At 43.0% G+C, this 26755-nt stretch overlaps 1 protein-coding gene across 5 annotated transcripts in view; it reads right to left on the bottom strand.

Annotated features, from left to right (window-relative positions):
- The window catches only part of LOC109936498 (collagen alpha-1(XV) chain-like), a 224713-nt gene that overhangs the window by 15622 nt on the left and 182336 nt on the right, over positions 1-26755 (bottom strand). For 2 of the 5 annotated variants that reach the window (XM_048595697.1, XM_048595695.1), the window contains 12 exons: positions 25522-25596; positions 25361-25396; positions 22004-22057; positions 21866-21925; positions 19661-19747; positions 19469-19510; positions 17279-17321; positions 9856-9945; positions 3843-3871; positions 1942-2070; positions 669-813; positions 398-462 (listed from right to left, as the gene is read on the bottom strand). In XM_048595697.1, the coding sequence (XP_048451654.1) occupies positions 398-462; positions 669-813; positions 1942-2070; positions 3843-3871; positions 9856-9945; positions 17279-17321; positions 19469-19510; positions 19661-19747; positions 21866-21925; positions 22004-22057; positions 25361-25396; positions 25522-25596 (855 nt within the window). The remainder of the gene's footprint in view (positions 1-397; positions 463-668; positions 814-1941; positions 2071-3842; positions 3872-9855; positions 9946-17278; positions 17322-19468; positions 19511-19660; positions 19748-21865; positions 21926-22003; positions 22058-25360; positions 25397-25521; positions 25597-26755) is intronic. The other 3 variants (XM_048595698.1, XM_048595696.1, XM_048595699.1) reach the window with 3 other exon arrangements.

The following is a 26755-nucleotide window of genomic DNA, read 5'->3' as shown; positions in this document are numbered from 1 at the left end:
GAGATCACCTCACTATTCTAAATTCCACAGTCTAGGCCAATTCCATGCAATTTCTCAAAAGGACAGCCCTCTCACCTTTCCTGGAAAGTGAGATCAACACAGTCAAGGACTGAGCATCACAAAGTCTACAGACCTGCTTAGAAATGACCATGTGACATTCCAGGAGTTTGACTCCAATTGCATTAGAGCAAGCTTTCCAATTTTTGTGTCCCTGACTTGGAACCATCCTCAGTCACACACATAAGGAAACCATGGTTGTGCAGTCCAATATTTTCATCCCAATACAAAAAGGAGCGACAGTAACTCTGTCGGACACAAATGCCACACCCTCCTTTACACATGATCAGTTTTTGCATGGATTAGTTCAGCATTATCTGTAGTTTCTCCTCTCACTTACAGCACTGCCACTGCTCCCTTGTCCTGGTGGTCCTGGAGGTCCTGGAGGTCCAGGTAGTGCAACAGCTGTAAGGTAAGTAGAACCCATTTATAAAGTGAACATTGCTTCCTGCTTGGAAATGAGTAGTGTTGCAGAAAAGCGTTCAACACTTGTCTTAAAACTACTCAGGGTTAACACTGGTACCAAAGTGGCCTTCATACTATGAGGGTTTCTGCGGATCTCAAATTTTTAAGCTCCAACAATGACAACAAATATTTCCATGTGGGCTTACCTGATCCAAAGACTCCTGGAATTCCTGGAGGTCCTGGGGGCCCTGGGCGGCCTCGAGGACCCATAATCCCATAACCTGGAGATCCTGGAGGGCCAGGTAGGCCTGGTGGCCCCATTGGTCCTACAACAGATTCACCCTTAGGTCCCTGTGGGAAGGAGGAAAGTGGAACACTATTCACAAAATCAAAATCCTTTCGGCTTACTGCTTACACGTCTTCACTCTGAACCGTCAGGTAGTGGTGTGAAGCAGTGGGTGACTTCCTGGGAAGGAGTAAAGCAATAGGGAAAGTGCAGAGCTGATTCACTGAAACGTTAATGAGATGACAGTATTACTGTTATGGAGGGGATCCTTGAAAAGTTAGGACTTGGCACAAGAAAATCAAAGAGGCAATCTGATTGAGACCATCAAGATGTGGACAGATAATGAAAAGGTCAAAAAAGTGAGGAACTTTTTAATCTGCAAGCTGATTAGTAGAGGAGACAAAAAGAAGAAAAATCACTAAGAGTTAAAGAGGACGTTGGAAGAAATTTCTTTACACAAATGATGGCTCGAAATCTTGTTGATGCAAAATCAACGAATTCTTTCTAAAAGGTGCTCATGTGGCTATAATGCTACCATCAAATTGATAGGTCAAATACCTGCTTCTATGCAATAACAAGGTAAATAACATAACACATGTACAGGGTTTTTAATGTATTTAATATTGTTAAGTTCTGTCATAATGTACATTTTACTGAGCAACAATAAGGGTTTTTTTTCCATAGGATAAAGATGTTGCTAGTTAGGACAACATTTATTGCCAGTCTCTAACTGGCCTTTTAATCTGAGTTACTGAAGTTCTACAGTACATTTTGTGATGGTTGCTGTGTCTGTATGTTGCTGGTGAAGGGAATGAATATTGAAGGAAGTGGCTGAAGTACCACTCAAGCTGGAAGTTTTGTCCTGAATTGTGTTAAGCTTCTAAAATGTTGAAGGAACTGCACCCTCAAGGCAAGTTGAGAGTATTTTCTCACACTCCTGACTTGTGCCTTGTAGGCGGTGATCATGCATTGCAGAGGTAGGAGGTGAGTTACTCACCACAGAATTCCTAGCTTATGGTCTACTCTTATAGTTACTGTATTTATGAATGGTCCAGTTCAACTTCTGGTCAATAGTAACCCCAGGATGTTGATAGTTAGGAATTTACCATTGAACGTCAAAAGGTAATGGTTAGATTCTCTCTTGTTGGAGATGATTAATTGGGTAAAGATAATTTTCTTTCTGAACTGCTTACCACTGGTCCAGGTCTCCCATGAGGTCCAATGGGTCCTGGTGGCCCAGGCAAATGTGACAGGAAAAATCCACCACTTGATTCTCCCTTTTCTCCTTTCTGACCCATCACACCAGTATCTCCTTTCTCACCCTTTAAAAGTCAAAAGACAAAAATGTTTTGAGGTAGTTATCAAAGCTCAGTGCAGCTGATTTTCCAATGATTGAGAAACAAATAACCCATAGTCAAACTTTCAAGTAACATAAAAGATGTGAAATCATTTCTCTATGGGCTAAATAATTTAGTTGGTGGCAGAACAAGTAGTATATAAAAGCAAGTGACACATTCGAAACAACACCTCTAAGATTGGTAAACTTGTTGTTGTGCGATCAGCACAGTGAATATAGCTTTTGAATAAGTGGAGTGTTCTGGGATCTACTGGCTTGAACTTTTGTGGAGGTCCAGCAGCTATGAAGTCTCCTTACAGCAGGCTGCATCTGCCATGACAATGTGGAATATTGCTCCTCAGTCAGGTCCTTATCGAGCAAAGCTTCTCTGAAACTAATCCTCCATTGGTACACTATGTAAAGAGAGTCAGATCTTCTTCTGCTGACTTGTGTACAGCTCACAGGATGCCCTTGCTCATTGTGGTTCTGCCTCTTCCTCTCTCTTACTCCAACAGCAGAAATAATTAGCCTCGTCTTTTTTTCAAACTAAAGAGCATAACTGAAAGCCATGAGTAATCATGGAATCACAACCCACAGTGTGAGTGATGTTTCCTCTTTTAGACTCTAGTCCTCTGAATTTCTGCACAATGATTAATTACTAACTTGGCCAACTTGCTGATCTCTGCTGTCACCCTTCAAATAACACTGGAATCCTAATGGCATTGTAGGACTCAGATTCATGAGCCTCCTGCCTCTACAAGTCAGTTGTTAACAGTGATATTACTGTTAACATTCTGATGGCCTAGAATACAGCAGCTTGGGGCTGAACTGCTGTTTTCAGGATTTTATCCCTTTACCCACCTTTTTCCTGCCTGTTGTTTGGAAGTTTTCTTTTAACATAAATCAAAGGCTCTAGCAAGTAGTTGTTTGGTAATATTGAACTTGAGCATAATTGAAAAATTTGCAAGAAAACTAAGTTAAGGGGAAAACCAATAATGACACTGTATGAGAGCAAGTGGAATCTGATTGATGAAAGTGTGCCATGAAGAATTCACCAGTTACTGATGACTTGCAGTTAACTGCCAGGCTCTGTTAAAAGCCAACTTGCCTGGTTTAAACTTTAATTAGCCAAAGCATTGCCTTGAGAAATAAACCAATTAATGGCTTATACTTACGTTGTTGAGCTGAAATAGGTGCATTGTGTGTACATGTTCCTTCTGACAGCAGAACAGGGCTGTGTGTTAACAGAGGTAGCTTCTAGTACATGCAAATGCTCCATGATGTGAGCCTGAATGACAACCTAAAATTGGTTGTCAGTGTAATTCTTCACACACTCAGGATTATTCAACAATCGCAGAATCACGTCTAATGTGTTGTGAGTTTTGCAAATGTGGGTTGGTTGGGCATGGTCAGTACCTTATTTGTTGTGAATGAATGAAGGGATATACTGTTTGATCCAATCTACCAGACTTTAGGGCTTACAGTGTACATTACATGGCATTGAAATTCATATACCAAATTTGTATGATAGGTGTGTCGTCTTTTTGGTTTGACAGCAGCACCTTGTTCGTTGTGAATCTGTATTCTTGCAAGTGCCCCTGATGAGTATAAGATAGCAAGTTCTGACAAAATTTAACCTTTGTCAGCAATAGTCTAGCAATTTAAATCAAAACGAATATTTCATGCAAGACAGCATTTCTATTCAGAATACAAATCAAAACAGTGTCTCTTTGCATTGGAAAACAAATAGCTACTTACTTTAAGGCCGGGGTATGCTGAATAAGGACCTAAAAAATAAATTAAATTTAAATTAAAATTTATGCTGTCAAATTAAAAGGAAAATCAGCAAAACATAAATTTGATAGAATTCTACAGGTCTATTAAATTGAAGTTTGATCTAGAATTGTAACATTAATACTAATAAAAGCCTCCTCATAACACAGTCTTTGGGAGCCATGTGCAAGTTATTGGGTATTATAGTGGTTGTCACATCAGATTGTACTACACTGTCAACTCCCATCTACTACAACAAACATATAATGTCTGACCCAGAACCATCTGATAGGTTAACTCTGTACTATTACAAGTGACATAGATCTCTTTGACTCTGGTGGGAGGTTTTAATTGACAAGGTAATGCAAATCAAGGAACACTGCATAAGGTCACAGAGATCAATAATATTGTATACCAGCAGGATAGAGGTCTTCAACCATTTCTTTCATTGAGCACCATAGACATTCCAGATTAGATTTGTCCTATCTTTTGAGTACAGGACACAACTGGGCAAATTTCCACACTGGTAGATTCCAGTGCTGTAGCTGTACTGGAACAGCTTGGCTAGTAGTGTAGCAGGCTCTGGAACACACATCTTCAGCACTATTTTCAGAATGTTGTCAGGGCCCCTTGTCTTTGCAGTATCCAGTGCCTGCAACCATTTCTTCATATCACACGGAGTGAATTGAATCGGTTGAAGATTAGCATCTATGATTCTGGGGACATCAGAAGGAAGCCAAGGTTGATAACCCACTCAGCATTTTAGGCTGAAAATGGATGCAAAAATTTCAGCTTTATCTTTTATACTAGTGTACTGGGCTCGTCCATCAATGAGGATGGGAATATTTGTGGATCCTCCTCCATCAATAAGGTGTTCAACAGTCTACCACCATTATGCCCAGATGTGACAGGACTGTAGACCTTCAATCTGATCCGTTGATGGTGGGGTCACTTAGCCCCATTTATTGCGTGTTGCTTCCACTGTTTGTCACTCAGGTAGTCCTTCACCAGCTACAAAAGGTGGACACCTCGTTTTTAGATATGCATGGTGCTGCTCCTGGCTTGCCATCCTGCACTCTTCATTGAGAAAGGGTTGATCCCGTGGCTTGATGGTATTAGTGGAGTGAGGGATATGCTGGTCCATGAGGTTGCAGATTGTTTTGAAATATGATTCTGCTGCTGGCGATGACCCACAACATTTTGAGGATGCCCAGTCTTGAAATTGCTAGATCTGTTTGAAGTCTGCCCTATTAAGCAATAAATAATGTTGTTCCTCTGTTCAAGGAAGAAAATAGGATAATCCAGGAAACTATAGACCAGTGAGTCTCACTGGGAAGCCACTGGAGAGAATTCTTAGGAATAGGATTTTTGTGCATTTGGAAAAGCATGGCCTAGTTAGGGACAGTCAGCATGACTTTGTACAGGGCAGGTCATGTCTTATTAACTTGATTGAATTTTTTGAGGAGATGACTAAGGTGATCGATGAGGGTAGAATAGTGGATGTTGTCTACATGAATTTTAGTATGGCTTTCAACAAGGTCCCACATGGTAGGCTCATCCAGAAGATTAAGATGCATGGGAACCACTGTGACTTGGCCGTAAAGATTCAGAATTGGCTTTCCCACAGAAGGCAGAGGGTAGTGGTGGAAGGTTGCTTTTCAGGCTGGAGGCCTGTGATTAGTGATGTTCCACAGGGATCTGCTGTTTGTGATATATATAAATGACTTGGATGAAAATGTAGATGGGTGGGTTAGTAAGTTTGCAGACGATACAAAGATCGGTGGACTTGTGGATAGTGTAGAAGGTTATCAAAGGATGCAGCGGGATACAGATCAGTTGCAGATATGGGCAAGAAATAGCAGGTGGAGTTTAATCCGGGTAAGTGTGAGGTGCTGCACTTTGGGAGATCAAATGTTAAGGAAAAGTACACAGTTAATGGCAGGTGCAGAGGGATCTTGGGTTTCAAGTCCATAGCTTCCTGAAAGTAGCCACACAAGTAGATAGAGTGGTAAAGAAGGCGCATGGCATGTTTGCCTTTATTGGTCAGGGAATTGAGTACAAGAGTCAGCATGCCATATTGCAGCTTTATAGGACGTTGGTTAGACCTTGCTTAGTGTATTTCATTCAATTCTGGTCACCACAGTACCGGAAGGATGTGGAAGCTTTGAAGAAAGTGCAGAAGAGGTTTACTAGATGCTGCCTGGATTAGAGGGTACGATCTATAAGATGAGGCTCGAAAAACTCAGGTTGTTTTCTCTGGAGCAGCAGAGAATTAGGGGAGACTTGATAGAAGTCTATAAAATTGAGATGCACAGATAGGATTGACAGTCAGAATCTTTTTCTCGGAGTTGAAATGCCTAAAACTAGAAGGCATGCATCTAAGGTAAGAGGGGGAAAGTTCAAAGGAGATGTGAGGGGCAAGTTTTTTACACAAAGAGTGGTAGGAGTGTGGAACATGCAGCAAGGGGTGGTGGTGGAGGCAGATAGGATAGGGGTGTTAAGGGATTTTTAGATAAGCACATCAATATGCAAGGAATGGAGGGATATGGACCAAAGGCAGGAAAAAAGGATTAGCTTAATTTGACATCATGTTCAGCACAACATCATGGGCTGAAGGGCTTGTTCCTGTGCTGTACATCTATCTTCTATGTTCTAAGCACAGTGATAGTGCCACAGAATGCAATGGAGGATATCTTCAAAGTGAAGAAAGGACTTTGTCTCCACAAGGACTGTGCAGTGGCCACTTCTGCCAATATTGTCGCAGACAGATGTGCATGTGATAGGTAGATTGGTGAGAACAAAGTCAGTAGATTTTTGCCCCTTGTTGGTTCCCTTGCTATCTGCTGCAGGCCCAGTCTGGCAGCTTTGATTTTAGGACTTGCCTAGCTTGGTCAGGAAAGGTGCTGCACAGTCTGTCTTGGTGGTGAACGTTGAAGTCCCCCATCCAGAGTACATTCTGCACTCTAGCCACTCTCATGCTTCCTCCAAGTGATGTTCAACTTGGAGGTTTGAGTGGGCAAGGTGGTTGGTGTTTGGCTATTAGTAGATGGTAATTAGCAGGGGATTTCCTTTTTATCTTTAATCTGATCCCATGAGACTTCATGGGGTCTGGGTGTCAATGTTCAGCAGTCCCAGGTCAACTTGTTCCTGACTGTATACTGCTGTATCATCATCTATGGTGTGTCTGCCCTGCTGGTGGGACAGGACATACCCAGGAATGGTGATGGTGGTGGATAGCACATATTCTGTAATGTATGATTCCATGGGTATGAATATATCCCTGTCAGGCTGTTGTTTAACTGTTCTTCGGACAGCATTCCCAGTTTTGGCACAAGCTCCCATATGTTAGTAGGGACGACTTTTCAGGATTGACAGAGCTGAGTTTGCTGTGTCAGTTCTCATGCCTATGCTGATGCCTATTGGTCTGTCCAGTTTCTTTTTCTTTACCAGATGATATAAATGGTTTGGTCAGACGAGCTGAACAGTGACAAATGGAATTTAATCCTGAAAGGTGTGGAGTGACCCATTGTGGAAGCAATAACAAGGCAAGGGAGTAGACAATGAATGGTAGACCCTAGGAAGTACAAAGGATCAGGAATGGTGTGATTGCCTGTGGATCCTTGAAGGCAGCAGGACAGGTCAGATAAGCTAGTTAAGAAAACATAGGAGATAATTGCTTTTATTAGTCAAGGCACTGAATATAATAGCAAGTAGATTATAATGGAGCTGAATTTAACATTAGTTAGGCCACAGCTAGGACACTGTGTCGATTCTAAGTTCAGAAGTGGGGATGTTTGCTGATGATTGCACAATGTTCAGCACCAGTCATGACTCTGCAGATAGTGAAGCAGCCCATATTTGAATGCAACAAGATCTGGACAATATCCAGGCTTAGGCTGACAAGTGGCAAGTAATACTTGCGCTACACATTGCTCGGCATCTCCAATAAGAGACAATATAACCAACTGCTGCTTGACATTCAGTAGAGCGATCGTCACTGAATTCCCCACTGTCAACATCCTTGGGGTTACCATTGGTGCATCTTGGTATTCTTAGAGGCTAAGAATATGGCAGGGTGTAACTCACCTCCTGACTCCCCAAAGCCTGTCCACCATCTACCAGCCACAAGTCAGGAGTGTGATGGAATACTCCTCACTTGCCTGGATGAGTGCAGCCCCAACAACACTCATGAAGCTTGACACCATCCAGGACAAAGCAGCCCGCTTGACTGGCACTACATCCACAAGCATTCACACCCTCCACCACTGACACTCAGTAGCAGCAGTGTGTACCATCTACAAGATGCACTGAAGAAGTTCACCAAAGATCTTCAGACAGCACCTTTTAAACTCACAACCACTTCCATCTAGAAGGACAAGGGCAACAGATAGATGGGAATGCCACAGCCTGCAAATTCTCCTCCAAGCCACTCGCAATCCTGACTTGGAAACAGATCATCATTCTTTCACTGTCGCTGGGTCAAAATCCTGGAATTGTGTCCCTAAGGCCATTGTGAGTCAACCTACAGCACATGGACTGCAGCGGTTCCCCATCACCTTTTCAAGGGCAACTGGGGATGGGCAATAAATGCTGGCCAGCCAGCCATGGCCACAGCCCACAAGTGAATAAAAAGAAAGTTATAGTCGCCATTCTATAGGAAGACTGTGATTGCACCAGAGAGTGTGTAGACAAGATTCAGAGGAACCAGGATGTTGCCTGGGCTGGAGCGATTCAGCTATTGAGAGAGATTAGATAGACTGGAGTTGTTTTCTTTAGAGTAGAGAAGCCTGAGGTGGGATCTGATGAGGTGTACAAAGTTATGAGGGCCATAGACAGGGTAGATAGGGAGAAATATTTCCCCTTAGTAGAGGTATCGATAATAGAGGTCACATTTTAAAAGTAAGGAGCAGAAGATTTAAAGGGGGTTGGAGCAAAACATTTTTCACCCAGAACATGGTGAGTATTTGGAACACACTTCCCAAAAGGGTGGTAGAAGTGGGAATCCTTGTCATTTAAGCACTATTTAGATGAACACTTGAAATACCATAACACACAAGACAACAAGTGCTGGAAAATGAGATTAGAATTGATGGAAGTTGAAGACCAATGTGGACATGATGGACCAGAGGGCATTTCTTTGTACAGTATAAACTCTGTAACTTCCTCGATGACTCTTTAGGCTTTGTAGTGTTTGTAATTCAACTGAGTGGCTCAGAATGAAAAAAATATAACTTAAAAAGCAATATGTTTTCCCGAAAATGAAAAAAAAAGCCCGAAATAAAAGCTCTTGGGTGGCATGGTGGCTCAGTGGTTAGCACTGCTGCCTCACAGTGCCAGGGACCCGGGTTCGATTCCTGCCTCGGGTGACTGTCTGTGTGGAGTTTGCACATTCTCCCCATGTCTGCGTGGGTTTCCTCCCACAGTCCAAAAATGTGCAGGTTAGGTGGATGGCCGTGCTAAATTGTCTGTAGTGTTCAGGGAGGTGTAGATTTGGTGGGTTATAAGGGGATGGGTCTGGGTGGGATGGTCTGAAGTTCGGTGTGGACTTGTTGGGCTGAAGGGCCTGTTTCCACAGTGTGGGGATTCTATGATTCTAAGAGCCCTTGAGAAAGAAAATTATTTTAGCCTGTGTTCCAACTCTAAAGGATAGAAAAGGGAGGGTTGAAGGTTGTAGGAAGTGGGAAACAGGCGGAGTATAAGGAACGTGTAAACAGGAGAAGTATTTGGGACTATGGTTTCTTTCCATGCCCCCTGCCAGTACAAAGTGAATGATACATTAATAATCACAGACAACTTGCCAGCTGTGGAGGATGGGAACTCAGTAGCTCTGATACAAAGCTAGATATTTTTTGTTGCATTAAGGTTGCACAATATCTGCCACAGTAAAATTACTCCCACATAGTGGTCATTAAAACCTCTCCCATTAAAAACAGGTTGTGATGCTTTACACACAAAACAACAAAAATAAAAATGTCAACATAAAAGAAAAGGACATTACCTGGCAATCCTGGGGTACCCTGCTCCCCCTTTTCACCTTTACTGCCAACTGGTCCAAATAATCCAAAAGAACCTTTCTCTCCCTTCAGCCCTTTGGGAAATGAATGATTGTTTATGATATGTTTCAGAAAGTACATAGGCAATTATCGCTAAACTGCTGCAAGTTTGTTTACCCCTTAGTTTAAAAACCAGATGGTGCAATATTATTCACATAACCATAATTAGTGATGTGTAAGGGCAAGGCTTACGGATACAATTTTAAGGGAAGCACATTTTGAAAGAAAGTTTGCTGAAGGGGGTAGCTTTGTGCAAACTAGGGGACTGCATTCCAGAAAAACATCTGATGTCCCTCTTGACTTTAGCATCTATGGAATTTTAATATATCGTGTGAGCCAGACAGGAACCAGTCCACCTTGTCTACTCTTCCGACAGGTAGCAGATCAGTCATCCCTTTGAGTTGTGCAGCTGTGTTCTTGCTGATTCTTGTACCTAGACATGTTACAGCAAGCTGCTACTCTGCACAAAAGATTAAAAGATGATCGAAGAAACTCCTGCTGCTGCTTGATGACATTCCTGAGGTCTGAAGCTATTATATTACAGCAGACTCACTGCTATACTTGCTCCAACAAGTTTTACAGAGATAATCTGTTCAGCCTTTGATAATTTCAACTATACTATTCAATTGCTTTGGATGTTGCCGCACTGATAATGTTGATTTCAACTTTAGAATAAGTCATTAGAAAATAGAGCAAAACATTTAGTTGCGCAATGCTGTCTCAAGCATTATTACTGCAGCCTTAGTATGTTTCCCAGGTGCAGTGCAGGAGGGTTGGAGCAGGAAGGCTCTGAATTGACACTATCCAGATGTCAGAATCAGCTGCTAATGTGACACCAGGTAGCACATTTTTACCCACCCTGTGTATGTATTTGTTCACCACTCTTCAGTGATCAGCTGTGAAGATGGACCCTCTGCTAGGATTACTGAAATTGTAGGCAGGGGAATCTATTTAAGCCTTTTGTCTCACAAAGTAAGACTGGACTGCAGTGGTTTGGGAGGTGTGGAGGTGAGTTTCTGGATGTGCCAGAGAGTATCGGTGCATTCTCGTGTCCAAAGGGCTTGAGAAGTGGCCTGTCTGCGAAAGGGCAAAGGAGTCAATACCCTGTCCACACCAAGGCTACAACATGCATGGTGGCTTCTCTGGATCTGCAGTATGGCAAGGAGATGAAGCAGAGGCTGTGGCGAGAGGCACGCCCCACACTGTGCTCTCTGCTGAGTTGGAGCTGAACTTCTCTCTGCTCCTTGATATTTTCAGGAAGTTTCCTGGCAGAACAACCAATGTGTCCTGCATCTCAGTGTCTCATCAAGATCCTTATCTGAAGTCTCTGCAACAGAACTTGTCTATAACTCCACCTGCTGTCAACCACAAACGCTTCACCCGGACCTGGCTGTAGTTCACGCATTCCAGATGATTTTGACTCCCAGGCAATGCTCTATCTGCACTAGTGGCTGCAAGTAGCACGTGACAGATCGAGAGCTGTGCTGTTGTTCTCTTTCGTCCTGCTGCTGTTGCTGTAGATGGATTGGAGGCGGTTCTTAGGTGTACAACAATAGGAACTCAAAGGGGCAAGTTGATGTGAGGGAAACTTGAGGTCTATGGTCACATGACTTGCAGCTTGCTCATCACGCCAAGTAGTAGGATGTTTTTTTCTATTCACTCATAGAATGTTGGTGTCAGCATTTAATGCCCATCCCTAGTTACCCTTGAGAAGGTGGTGGTGAGCTTCCTTTTTGAACCATTACAGTCCATGTGCTGTAACTAGATCCACAAATACATTGGAAGAATGAGGTGCGGGAGATCTCATAGAAACCTATAAAGTTTGAACAGGGATTACACAGTTAGGTTGTTCCCAATCATCAGGAAGTCCAAAGCCAGGGGTCACAGTTGAAGGATATGGAGCAGACCATTTAGGACTGGGATGAGGAGAAATTTCTTAACCCAGAGAGTGGTGAACCTCTGGAATTCTCTGCCACAGAAAGCATTTGAGGCCAAAACATTGAATGTTTTCAAGAAGGTGTTAGATATAGTTCTTAAAGCTAAGGGAAAGAAAGGACAAGGGGTGAATGTGGGAACAGGGTACCCATTTGGATGATCAGCAATGACTATATTGAATGGGAGAACAGGCTCAAAGGGCCAAATGGCCTACTCCTGTTCCTATTTTCTATGTTTCTACATTAGGGGAAGAATTCCAGGATTTTGACCCAGTGACAGAGAAGGAACAGCGATGTATTTCCAAATCAGGATGGTGAGTGACTTGGAGGGGAACTTACAGGTGATGGTGTTCCCATGTGTCTCTGTCCTTCTCAATGGTAGTGGCTGTGAGTTTGGAAGGTGCTACCTAAGGAGCCTCGGTGAAATTCTGAAGTGCATCTTGTACAATAATACACACTGTTGCTACTGTGTCAGTGTGAAGGGAGCTCATGTTTGTTGATGTTGTGCCAATCAAATGGGCTGCTTGTCCCGGAAGAGTAGATTCTCAGTTACATTGGCAACTGCAGGATCAGTTGCAGCTGGCTCCTTATGTGGAGCATCAGCTCCTCCACATGGCCCAGGAGATCGAGATGTTCTTGACCAGTTTTGTCCTGCTACAACTTCCTTGACCTGCTAGAGAGAGGGCAGGATGTCAATGGCTGTATGGCATTACAATGCTGAGTAGCTGATGTATAAAGGCAGTGGGAGATGCTTGTGACGCTGGAAGATATTTGAGCATGAAGTGGAGTATCTGGCTGGCAGTCGACAGCCCTGAGAACTACAGAATGCTGCTGGGTGAGTGATAGGGATGTATTATATTGAGCAGCAAGAAAGACAGGGGTGGTCTTGTTGGTGGGATATATCATGGGAATGTACTGATGGATACTGACCACTCGCTGTTCTTGTGGCCAGGTTCCTTGGGTTTCGGAATAGATGTGCCTTAACATTTGCTCTCACTCTCTGCTAACGGTGGTATTTGAGGGTCTCCTGGTACCCCATATCAAATTACATCATATTTTCTCCTGCTCACCGACATCGCTAATACCTCCAGTGGCTCATCCATCATAATGGAATGACTCTGAGCCGTGGTGTTTGGTTTTCCACATTTGAAATTGTTCAGTTCAGTTTCCTTTAGTAAGGACACGCTGCATTTAAGAACAGCAGGCTAGCTGCACCATCTGGATTCCAAACAATACAACTGGCCACCTTAACACCCCCAACCCCCGCCCTGTACCCTGAGCATTGAAGCTGCCAGCAGCATTAAGGAGAGGTGTGTGCGCTGCTCAATACTGCAATTATTCAGACCTGATTTGTCGATCTGAAAAGACACAGATAAGTTACAAAATGTGACCACTCACCCAAAAAGCAGCTAATCCAATTTCTATCAGAGATAGTAGGAATTGCAAATGCTGGAAAATCTGAGACAACAAGGTGCAGAGCTGGATGAACACAGCAGGCCAAGCAGCATCAGAGGAGCAGGAAGGCTGACGTTTCAGGCCTAGACCCTTCATCAGAAATGGGGGAGGGGAAGGGGGTTCTGAAATAAATAGGGAGAGAGGGGGGAGGCTGATAGAAGATGGATAGAGAAGAAGATAAGTGGAGAGGAAACAGACAGGTCAAAGAGGCGGGGATGGAGCCAGTAAAGGTGAGTGTAGGTGGGGAGGTAGGGAGGGGATAGGTCAGTCCAGGGAGGACGGACAGGTCAAGGAGGCGGGATGAGGTTAGTAGGTAGGAGATGGGGGTGTGGCTTGAGGTGGGAGGAGGGGATAGGTGGGAGGAAGAACAGGTTAGGGAGGCAGGGACGAGCTGGACTGGTTTTGGGATGCGGTAGGGGGAGGGGAGATTTTGAAGCTTGTGAAATCCACATTGATACCATTGGGCTGCAGGGTTCCCAAGCGGAATATGAGTTGCTGTTCCTGCAACCTTCGGGTGGCATCGTTGTGGCACTGCAGGAGGCCCAAGATAGACATGTCGTCTGAGGAATGGGAGGGGGAGTTGAAATGGTTTGCGACTGGGAGGTGCAGTTGTTTATTGAGAACCAAGTGTAGGTGTTCTGCAAAGTGGTCCCCAAGCCTCCGCTTGGTTTCCCCGATGTAGAGGAGGCCACAACAGGTACAGCGGATGCAGTATACCACATTGGCAGATGTGCAGGTGAACATCTGCTTGATGTGGAAAGTCTTCTTGGGGCCTGGGATGGTGGTGAAGGAGGAGGTGTGGGAGCAGGTGTAGCACTTCCTGCGGCTGCAGGGAAAAGTGCCGGGTGTGGTGGGGCTGGAGGGGAGTGTGGAACGGACAAGGGAGTCACGGAGATTGTGGTCCCTCTGGAAAGCAGATAAGGGTGGGGAGGGAAAGATGTCTTTGGTGGTGGGGTCGGATTGCAGATGGCGGAAGTGTCGGAGGATGATGCGTTGGATCCGGAGGTTGGTGGCGGTGGTACGTGAGGACGAGGGGGATTCTTTTTTGGTTGTTATTGCGGGGACGGGGTGTGAGGGATGAGTTGTGGGAAATGCGGGAGATATGGTCGAGGGCGTTCTCGACCACTGAGGGGGGAAAGTTGCGGTCCTTGAAAAACGAGGACATCTGAGATGTACGGGAGTGGAATGCCTCATCCTGGGAGCAGATGCGACGGAGGTGAAGGAATTGGGAATAGGGGATGGCATTTTTGCAGGAAGGTGGGTGGGAGGAGGTGTATTCTAGGTAGCTGTGGGAGTCGGTGGGCTTGAAATGGATATCGGTTTCTAGGTGGTTGCCCGAGATGGAGACAGAGAGGTCCAGGAAGGTGAGAGAGGTGTTAGAGATGGTCCAGGTGAACTTAAGGTTGGGGTGGAAGGTGTTGGTGAAGTGGATGAACTGTTCGAGTGCCTCGTGGGAGCACGAGGCGGTGCTGATACAGTCATCAATGTAACAGAGGAAAAGGTGTGGTTTATGGAGGGACCACTCTCTCCGTGACTCCCTTGTCCGTTCCACACTGCCCTCCAGTCCCACCACACTCGGCACTTTTCCCTGCAACCGCAGGAAGTGCTACACCTGCTCCCACACCTCCTCCTTCACCCCCATCCCAGGCCCCAAGAAGACTTTCCACATCAAGCAGAGGTTCACCTGCACATCTGCTAATGTGGTATACTGCATCCGCTGTTCCCGTTGTGGCCTCCTCTACAAGCGGAGGCTCGGGGACCGCTTTGCAGAACACCTACGCTCGGTTCGCAATAAACAACTGCACCTCCCAGTTGCGAACCATTTCAACTCCCCCTCCCATTCCTCAGACGATATGTCCATCCTGGGCCTCCTGTAGTGCCACAACGATGCCACCTGAAGGTTGCAGGAAGAGCAACTCATATTCCGCTTGGGAACCCTGCAGCCCAATGGTATCAATGTGGATTTCACAAGCTTCAAAATCTCCCCTCCCCCACCGCACCCCAAAACCAGCCCAGCTCGTCCCTGCCTCCCTAACCTGTTCTTCCTCCCACCTATCCCCTCCTCCCACCTCAAGCCGCACCCCCATCTCCTACCTACTAACCTCAATCTACCCCCTTGACCTGTCCGTTCTCCCTGGACTGACCTATCTCCTTCCTACCTCCCCACCTACACTCACCTTTACTGGCTCCATCCCCGCCTCTTTGACCTGTCTGTTTCCTCTCCACCTGTCTTCTCCTCTATCCGCCTCCCCCCTCTCCCTATTTATTTCAGAACCCCCTTCTCCTCCCCCATTTCTGATGAAGGGTCTAGGCCCGAAACATCAGCCTTTCTGCTCCTAATCCAATTTCTAGCTGCCTTTTAAATTAGTAAAGACTTTGTTCATACTGAAACTGTCCAGCCCTACATTTTATTGGAAAACAAAGCACTCCTCTATTTGAGCTAATTGTCCATAATAATAATTATCCATAATGATAATAATCCATAATCCATAACTTATGTAATTTGTTTCGTGCAGCATATTTTTCATATTAATTTCATCAAATTGCTGAAATAATTAACATTTCCTAAATGTAACCATCCTAATTTTTGAAATGTTGCAAAGCTTCACAATCAAATTCAATGCAGAATAAGAAAAGCCCTAGGAGCACTGTCACTTTAAGAACATTGTGCCGTGGCTGCCTGCATAGCCATCCCTATCTTTCTGAGAATGATCACAAGACCCAGTAACCTAGCATGTGAGAAAGAGAACAGATGGACAAGTTTGTTCACGTCCTGCATTCAAGGCATAAGCAGACCATGCATACACCAGTGGAATTAACCATCCCTTTTCACTCTTTCATTTTCCACATACCAGTGATGTATCAAAATGGTAACAAGTATTGTAGGAGAGAGCCTTCTAATCTGAATGATAAAGGCACCCTGAATCACAGCTGCGCCACAGTCCTTGTCATCTTGGATGACTGAATCACACATTCATGGCTGTTAAATGTATGTTAGTTACTCCCAGTCTGTTACCCTGCAGATTGTGGTCCAACAGATTGTTTTCTGATCTCTGAGTTAAGCAAAACTTTCAGCCCAAGATGCTTCCTTCCAAAGGATAGAATGAAAGGCACATCTGTGACTGACTGATCTCTCCCATTAGAAATCAGATTATTCCAGTCACCTAAATTGGCAATTATTTTATTTTCATTTTGTAAGAAAAGAAGCATTTGTCTCATAAGATTACAAGGATGGTTAATGAAGAGAAGCATCAGTGAACCATCTCTCCCCTCAAAATCCATTAATATAGAATCTCTAGTCACCCACCAAACTTCTTGTCTCTAATACTCCATCTCATGTTAAAAGTCACCCTGCTAATACTCTCACACCCTTGTTGAAGCTTGTGCCTCTAATTTTCTAATTCTGTCAACAAAATGCATCCCTCTAGAACCTGCAAGACACCATTCTCAACAGCTCCCTATTCAAGGATGCTAATTGACCTTCAAATAACTACCATTCCTTGGAATCTATTGTATATCTTAGCCACTTTATCCTACCAATGATTGCACCAATCTTGATCGCTCTATAAGACCTGTAATTTTGAGGCTTGGAGTCTGAGCTTAGTAAGTGTTTCAACTCCATTCATACCTAGGGACAAAGTGGAGGATGAGGCAAATAGAAACTGAGATTGTACAAGAATAAGTACAATGGAATTAAGTATTGTTGATAATAGGTGTACTTAACAATAAAAAGATTCTCCAGGCTAGCAAACTGTATACTGTATGGCTGGGGAAAGCATATGATTAGGATGGGTGATATTCTTGAAGAGACAGTATCATTGGTGTTCCTCTCTGTTAGCTGACAGTCTGATCAACTGTATGTACAATTTGAATGAATGAGAGAGGACCAAGTATGTTTGCTATTGACTAAATTAAACGCCATAAAATCCATTGGAGTCAATTTAACATTTTTATTGCAGAGGTGATCACAACAGCTTACCCAGGAAATTATAATCCACTTGCTGATTCAACTGACCATTTATCTGATAAGAAATGGAGGGAAAGAGAGAAGATACCAATGAAAACAAACTGTATGATGCCACAAGACCAGTTTAGAAGCACCACTGGAAAATCAATGTTCCCATTTTTAATGGATGCTTTACTTAATTCCCTCTCCCTTTCTTTAAAGAATCTAAGCTCTGCATTAACAAAATAACCTACATTGTATTTGGCACTGATTTGATTATAAGATTTTATAAATGGAAATAAAAAACAAGGACAAATTATTTTCATATGCAAGTTTAGGATCATACAGTGGAGTCTTTATAAACACTCAGGGTATTGAGAAATACTTTTTTTAATTGAGAACTTCTGTGTGGTAGGAAGCACTGGGGAATTTTGAGACTATGTCTGTGTTTATCCAGGCTCTGCTGTATGAGACTTTTCTATGTACAAGAAAGTTCACAATACACAGTTTGCACCATGATTCAGCTAGGGTGTGGAATCAGTCATCATATCACACAAAACAATAAACCACCATGCCAATGCCATGCACCATGCCAAAAATATCTTTTTTAAAAAATTTCATGCTCTTTTTCAAGGTCCATTGACAAGATTTTTCACATTTCTGATAAAACAGCCTTTGAAAATTGCTCTTGTTCTGTCTCACGCTGAATTGCATCAGCATGGAGATTGCAGTGAATACATTGTGAACACTTTGTGATAGTGAGTCTCTGGGTTACAACAACACTGAATTAAGAGTGAGCTCAAATGATCCTTTGTTTGTCCCGACTAGAGAACAATCGATTTTCAGGCTGAAGGACATAGAACAGAGGGAATGGGACTAATTGGATAGCTCTTTAAGGGCTGCTGGGGGTACACCGGGACTGTATTTAGTGGAGGCAATGGGAACTCAACTGTCACCTAGGGAGCCAGCGAGAGCCCTATATCACCTCCCTTTGGGATGGCCTGTTTAATTAAGAGCCTCTCGACTGGGCCCTCCTCTGGATTAAGGATGTCAGGGACAGATATCCTTCCTTCCCAAGCTGTAATTACAAGACGTGTCTCTGGGATATTGGAGGAGCTGTCAGCAATGTACTCAGGGAGATGGATAGGTTCACCAAAAGACCCAGGCCACAAATGTGTGAGGGCTGGATGGGGATTGGGGAAAGGGAGCTGTGGGAAAGGAGGGCCAGTATTAAGGTAAGTGGTGGATCCCCTCCACTGCAGTTCCTTTAAACAAGGAATCCCCACCTGGGAAATAGCAAGCAGCCCTGATAGCATTTGCTCATTAGACTGGCCATGTGGTAACTGCTTGCTGCTCACTGTGAATTGAAAACCCGAGGTGGTGTGGCGGTCCTGAGGGCTTCAGTTGGTGGTGGGGGCCATCCAAGAGCCTTCCTGCACTGACCTAATCAAGGCAGAGGCAGAAAGATCGCAGAATCCTCAGCCTCCACCCTCCTGGCAAATTCAACACCCCTTCCCCTCCTCCTCCAAACTCACCAAGGGAATTAAATTCCACCCAATGAGCTGAATGACCTTCTGTGCTATACAAGTCTCGGAAAGACTGCTAAAGGTGCAAGGCACTTTCTCGCTCAGCTCACAATGCTGCCAACCCAGTCACTGGACCTACAAAGGTTTATGAGCTCAATATTTTGTGTCAGAATCTGTTATGCTACAACCCATTTTGGCTGACATGTCAGAAAACCAGAATGTTAGATGACAGATTTATGTACGTATTATCAATGACAGCGCAACGCATGCAGAAACTGCTAGTCTGGACTGGGAAATGTGAGGCACAACGACCAGATGACAATCCCCTGAGGGTTCAATTTTGAGATTGTGCCACCGGCCATACAAGATGAAGATTACCCTAGGTTGTTCAATTCTTCAATATTATGTTAAAGCACAAGACATCAAGGTCAGTTCACCGCAACTGCTTATTTAAGGCTCGAGGTAATTTTTAATAAGGAAAACAAACTTACTTTCAAAGTATTAGAAGTTTAAGCAATACATTCAAGACAAGCACAGGCATAAAGAGGGACACTTCAAGGCAGTTACATTAAACGGGGAAGAAAGCACAATGTCACAGCTGAGTTATCAACTGTTGAGTTTCCATTTGTCAAATGGAATTTTAAAGACCAGCTTTCAAATGACAGTACGTGATCGGGTCATTATTTATTTAACTTACAGGCATTTTGCAGTGAGGTCTGGGAGGAACTGGAAAAACTGTCTATTCAGAGTTGGAGGAAAATGAATTGTAAATAAAAACAAGCACATAGCAAAACATATATGGATAATAAAAAAAAGTAAAAGATTACAAAGGCAAAGGAAAAGCATTTAAAGAATGATGAGCGACCCACATTACATATAAATAACTTACCCCTTTTATATTGAGGATTCGACCAGGAGGCCCAGGAGGTCCAGGAGGTCCTGGAGGTCCAGGAAGTCCTGGTAATCCAGCAGGACTCTGAAAACAGACATTGGTCATTGATTATTCAGTGATGCTTTTGACCTTGTGACTTTTCCTACGAGTATAACTTACCCTCATTTCTTGCTGAAGTGTCTACAACGTTGTTGGGGTCATTGGGTTTCATTCAATTATCAACAAACTAAACAGAAAGTATTGATTATCAGCATTTATTGCATATTTCAACTTGCCCTTGAGGAGGTGACAGGCCTTCTTGAGCTGATGCAGTATGTGCAGTGAATGTTTGGTCAGGAGTTCCAGGATTTGGACACAGCAACAACAATGGAAAAACTGAGCAATATGTGTCCCAGGCTGGATACCGTCTGACTTGGAGATTGTGGTGTTCCTAGAGAGCCTGATGCTTTTAGTCCTTCTAGGTTCTGAAGGTCAAGGGTTGGAAAAGATCGGTAGAAGAGGCATTGGTGAGTTGCTTCAGCATATTATAGAGACATCTTTGGAGGAAACGTTAGAGTTGCAAGCAATGGATATTGGGACTAAGAATATCCATAGACAAAGGACCAAGGTAAGAGAAAACATTGTCTGGCAGCATTTATGGTTGAGAAACATATCCTGTCCTAAGCTGAACAAACAAGGCCAGTGGATAAGGTGAAAAAAGGAACAAGCTGCTGACCTTCAGCTCTCTCAGAGCAGTGCATTAAACTGGCTGATATTGTACAAATTAAACACCCACTTGGATAATTGGGATTGCCAACTATGTCTGCTCATAGTCCAAGAGAGGCTGGTGAAACTGACATCACAGAAAGCCAGTGGTTAAGGGGCTGGTTCAGAACACTTGCCATCACTTTGAGATAAGACAGATCTGAATATCAGAATTTTGCCAAAACAGAGCGCAAATAATTTGCTTATTCAGCTTTCAACATCCCATTTGAGTTGTTTTGAATTTATGTCCCTCTGATTGTGCCCTACCAAATCAGCCACATCTGAACCACATGAATCTCTGCCCCCAGCACATCCCAAAGTTTTTTGACATTTGTTTCAACCCTGGGAAGAGGAGCTCTCCTTTCCTTATTCGAATGGCAATTTTTCAAGGCTAATCCTCAATAGAGAGTGCTAAGAAGACATTTGACATCCATTCTTCCTGCCTGCCTGTAACAGGAACTTCAATGAACTGCGAAATGCATGCGGTTAAAATGACAGGGAGCACTAAGCAAGAAGGACATGTCAACGGGATGATAAGCATGCTTGGAACAGAAACAGAAGTTGCTGGAAAAGCTCAGCAGGTCTGGCAGCATCTGTGAAGAGAAAATTAGAGTTAACATTTCGGGTCTGGTGATCCTTCCTCAGAACCCAAAACGTTAACTCTGATTTTCTGTTCACAGATGCTGCCAGACCTGCTGAGCTTTTCTGGCAGCTTCTGTTTTTGTTCCTGATTTACAGCATCCGCAGTTCTTTTGGTTTTGATAAGTGTCTGATTTCAACTCTTCAAACAGCTCCCTTGCATTCCTCTGAGCAGAAACATCACAATTAAGCCTGACCCTGCCCTCACTGAACCCTTGCACATTGCTGATCTCACACACACACTAACACTTCACTGCTTAGGGTGTCTGATCCCTCAAATCAAACCAATCGCAGCCTGCCAAAGTCCCACCCAATTAAAACCTTCCTAGCAATTTTTTGTTTGGTTTAATGCTTGAATCTGATTGGGGGACGCTGTGCTGGATGTGACGTCACAGTGAAATATTGAAACATAGAAAAATAGGAGCAGGAGTAGGCCATTCGGCCTGTTAAGCCTGCTCTGCCATTTTATATGATCATGGGTGATCATCCACCTTAGTCCCCAGTTCCCACTTTCTCCCCAAACCCTTTCAACCTTTTAGCCCTAAGTCACTGTGGGGCAATGCTTCATAGTTGAGGTCTTTCTTTTCTTTTTGGTGACTACTAAAACAAATTGTGAGACTGATATATTTAAAATATGGCTGTAAAATCTTCTGGAATACTTTCTCTTGTCATTGATACCAATTCCAGTACAACCCAGCCACTCTGGGAAGGTTGACAACCCTAATGGGTATAGAATGCTCAAGGAGCGTTTGGAAAGGCAGCAGAATTTCAATAGAAAATAAATTGCACAATACTGAGATTTCACCAGAGTGCACATACCAGGGGTGTTGCTGCAGGTTCACCTTTCTGACCCTTTCTGCCATTTATTCCTGGACGACCCTGCAAAGAAACAACAATGGATTTAGATGATGTAACGATTAATTTTGGTTTCCTGTTCTGCAGTATGAATAAACTTACATGTCTACCAGGAAGGCCAAATTCACCTTTAGGTCCTTGATGTCCCAGCGGACCCTGAAAAGAAATTTATAATTATGAAATTTCTGAACAACATTGATCTACATGTCCCTTTGTTTTACGTTAAACTACAAAAACAATTTACTATTACTGTAAATGCCTTTATTTAATAAAGAAACTATATGTGCCCGAATAGCTCCAAAACACCTTTGCAAAGGCCAAAAACTGTTGCCTTCATCTACATTCCTCATTTAGGAAATATGCCAAGTAATTCCCTGTACTTAATTCAAAACCTGAGATCTTTGCTTTTACTTGAGCAAGCAATATCTAAAACTAAAGGTGGTATCTCTGACCCTGTAACATTTGTGATTACCATAGTGAAGTGTGATCGTTGTGAGTTATGTTTTGGAGTGGAACTGACATTTATTGATCAAAGCACTTGAATGCTGATCCTTAAAATGGACAGCTATCTATTTTTGGTTCAGAGTAGCTAAATCAAGATACAGTATGCATCATCTTAGTCTCAGTTTTACCCAATTTAAGCCCTTCAATCAATCCACTTTTAGCCATTTACTTGGACAATGTTTACCCACACTTGACAAACCAAAAAAGGTTTTCTTATGAATCATTCTCTGCAGCAACTTCAGTGTTCAGTTAAGAGTCAACCATAATGCCTTACATTGAGGGTGGCACAGTGGTTAGCACTGCCGCCTCACAGCACCAGGGACCCAGGTTCAATTCCACCCTTGGGTCACTGTCTGTGTGGAGTTTGCACATTCTCCCCATGTCTGTGTGGGTTCCCTCTGGGAGCTCTAGTTTCCTCCCACAGTCCAAAGATGTACAGGCTAGGTGGATTGGCCATGCTAAATTGTCTGTAGTGCAGGTGGGTTATAGGGCAATGGGTCTGGGTGGGATGCTCTCAGGGTTAGTGTGGACTTGTTGGGCCAAAGGGCCTGTCTCCACACTGTAGAGATTCTATTATGATATTGGCATGGGAGTTACATATAGGACAAACAGTATACAAAACTTCCCTGTAGGAAATGGGAATCTGCTGGGTTCACTCTCCTCTGCATTGTGGTCATTTTTTATACATACCTAATTACATAGTTCTAGATTTTTAAAATGGAACACAAATTCTTTAATTCTCATGTCCCTGGACTAATAATCAATTGCACAACTATATCATTGTTTGTTATACATGTCCAGACTGGTTGTTATCAGAACTGTTAATCCATTTCAGTTCTGAGGGTCACTCCACCTGAAACTTTAACATACTTCTCTTCACAGATGCTACCAGACCTGCTGGGCTTTTCCAGCAATTTCTGTTGTTGTTGTTGTTAATCCATTTTGTTTAGTAAAGGAGGAAATACCTAAACTAAATTTTAATCATTCACACTCTCGCATTTGATACTGTACTGTGCCAGCAGTACACTGTTCATGTTGATGAGCATCTGGTGACTCTGTGGACAGAATTAACTAGCGGCTGTTCCAAATTGTCTTCACTCTGGAAGGTAGTAGGATAAATCTAACTGAAACCTGTGAAGCATTTACTGAATTCTAAACTTGCCATGTTGAAGGTCTGGCATAAAGAGTACATAGAACAGAGAACAGTACAGCACAGTACAGGCCCTTCGGCCCACAATGTTGTGCCGACCTATTATCCTACTAAGATCAATCTACCCTGCATGCCCTACATATTACTATCCTCCATGTGCCTATCCAAGAGTCACTTAAAAGTCTCTAAAGTACCTGGCTCCACTACCACTGCTGGCAGCGCATTCCACATACCCACCACTCTTTGTCTAATCAAATATGTAGCATCAGTTGTGTCTTTTAAAAATATTGTTCGTGGAATTTGGGTGCCACTGGATAGGCCGCCACTTATTGCCCATCCATAATTGCCCCAGAGAAGGTTATGGTAAGCCATATTCTTGAACAGCTGCAGCCTTTTGGAGTAGGGACACTGATAATGCTTGATGTAACTGAGTGATTTGCTAGGCCATTTCAGGCAGTGGTTGAGAGTCAACCACAACACTGTGGGTTTGGATTACATTTGCCAGGCCAGATAATGATGGCAGATTTCCTTTCCCTGAAAGGTATCAGTGAGCTAGATGAGTTTTCACAGCCATCAACAGTGGATACATGGTCGCCATTAGACTAGCTGTTAACTCAAGACTTTTTTATTGTATTCAAATTTGCCACAATAGGATTTGAATCCATGGCCCCAGAACATTAGCCTGGCATTCTGGATTACTAGTACAATGATATTACCACTATGCCTCATGATTATGAATTATAACAAGACAGACCAGCTGTGAAATAACATGCATCTGCCCCGAGATCTAATACAAAGCCATTTGTCATAACGCAACAGGAGATAGATTCTGATTGTAAATATAAGAGATAATGGAAAGAAAATAAAAAAAATGAAAAATAAACAAGACAGAAGGGGGTCATTCAGCCCATTGTGTCAATGCTGACTCTGAAAGAACTATCCATCCATCTGCACATTCTCCATAATCCTGTAAATGTTATTTTTTTCAATGATATATCTAGCTCTCTCTTGAAATAACTATTGAATATGATTCCAACCTTCTTTCAGGTGGGGCATCTCCAATTATAGGGAAGGTAATGGCTTAGTAGTATTGTCATTGGACAAATAATTCAGAATCCCACGTCTTCTGGGGACTCAGGTTCAAATCCCACTACAGCAATTCAATTGGAATTGAATTCAATAAATATCTGGAATTAAAAGTTGAATGGCGTCCATAAAATGGTTGTTATAAAAACCCACTTGGTTTACCAATGTCCTTTAGCATTCACGGGGTCAAATTCCTGAATACTTCCGACACAACAGCTTTGAGGATCTACAGCAATTCAAGAAGGCAGCTCACCACTACCTTCTTGAAGGCAACTAGCGAAGGCCAATAAATGCTGTCCGAGCCAGCAAGGCTCATATCCCATGAACAAAATGAAAATGAAAACAACTCACCATGTAAAAACATTTTCCCATCATCTCCAATTTGCCAATCATTTTAAAGTAATGCCTTTGGTTACCAGCCCTCCTAACTGGTGGAAATAGATTTCTCAAATTCCTCTATCAAAACGCTTCATAGTTTTGAACACCTCTATTACTTCTGCACTAAACCTATGTTTGAAGGAGGGCAATGCTAGCTTCCCTAATCTCTTCACGTAACTGATGTCCCTCATCCTCAGTACTATTCTGGTAATACGCTTCTGTATTTCATCTAACTCTCCTAATTCATGTGAAGTGCCATCTAGGAGCAACAGCTCCAAAGTTTAGTAAAATATGTTTGATATATGCAGCAAAACAATGCCTAAAGACAAAACACTTCCTACCTGAGGTCCAGGAGGTCCCAGTGGACCCGGTTCACCCTGTAGGAAAGGAAGGATTCTAGTTATTTGGGCAATAATTAGAATTTCAAGGTATTAAGAAATCTTGGATGGAGGATTAGTAATCGTACAATTAAAAATGTCTTTGTCTTTTTCCTCATACCTACCTTTTGACCTTTTGAACTTATGGCCATCAGAGATCCATCTGCACCAACAACAACTCCAGGCTCACCCTTTTCACCCTGCAGAGACAGCAAAATATAATGTTGTGTGTAGTTTATCAGCTGAGTGCAAAAGTGCTGCCTGTGTTTAGTTTGTGAAATCCAAATTCCCATCCAAAGGAGGTTAAAGCCGATTAGCAGGAAAAGGAGATAGGCACAAAAGGCACTGGCAGATCAAAGCAGAAGGAAATAGAAGGAGTAAAAGCAAAATATTGTGAAAGCTGGAAATTTGAAATGAAAATAGAAAGTGCTGGAGAAAGTCAGCAGGTCTGGTGGCTTCTGTGGAGACAGAAATAGAGCTAATGTTTTGAGTCTGACATAACACTTCTTAAGAATCTCTGAACTCCATTCTGAAGAAAATCATTGTAGACTCGAAACGTTAACTCTGCTTCTCTCTCCACAGATGCTGCTGAGTTTCTCCAGTACTTTCTGGAAATAAAGAGTACCTTACCATGAAATTGCTTATCTTATGGAATTGGCATTGTGCCCTTGACTTTGTGCAAATTAAACATCACCACAGCTTTATAACTTATCCAATTATTTACATAATTATTTTTAAATATTACTTGGCGTTTGTCTTTTTCCCTATAACTATACTTCTGTTCTTAAAATTTGCAAACGTAAACATTTCAACTTAAACAACACAGAGCTTGCAAGAAAATTGACTTATATGGTTGTAACAGTCTTCATTTTTGCAAATACATTCCACATTAAGTATGCAGCCTGAGGACGAGATATTTTAAATTACAAATAGTGCAATCGATATAGAGTCCTCTACACATGTTTCATTCTGAGATGTCTCATTACATTTTTGAAACATTGCCAGCAGTTACAAACAAACATCAAGATGAAACCTGGTTTCTGTCAGATCTTTCTTACACACTTAGAGTCTCACCCCCTCTGCACAATTCTCCTCAAGGTGTCTATGTTGGGGAAGAAATTCATGTCCGCTCCCCCCACCCCCCCTCCACCCCGTGGGATGTGCCTTTGCAAAGAGGGTGTGGGAAGAGATGCAATGTGTTTTGTTGAAGCTCATTGTGAGCAGATCTATAACACAGGGCTCTGTGCTCCACAGACTGTCCCCATAGACAGACACCAAGGCAAACATCAACTGCACCTGAAAGACCGTCAAATTGGTAAAAAAAAATGTTGTTTCGTCTGCCTGAAACTTGCTGGTCTC

Source organism: Rhincodon typus, chromosome 4 (assembly GCF_021869965.1).
Source record: "Rhincodon typus isolate 14 chromosome 4, sRhiTyp1.1, whole genome shotgun sequence".
Lineage (NCBI taxonomy): Eukaryota > Metazoa > Chordata > Chondrichthyes > Orectolobiformes > Rhincodontidae > Rhincodon > Rhincodon typus.
The sequence above is the reverse complement of the archived record's forward strand: the minus strand, read 5'-3'. Positions and strand labels throughout refer to the sequence as shown.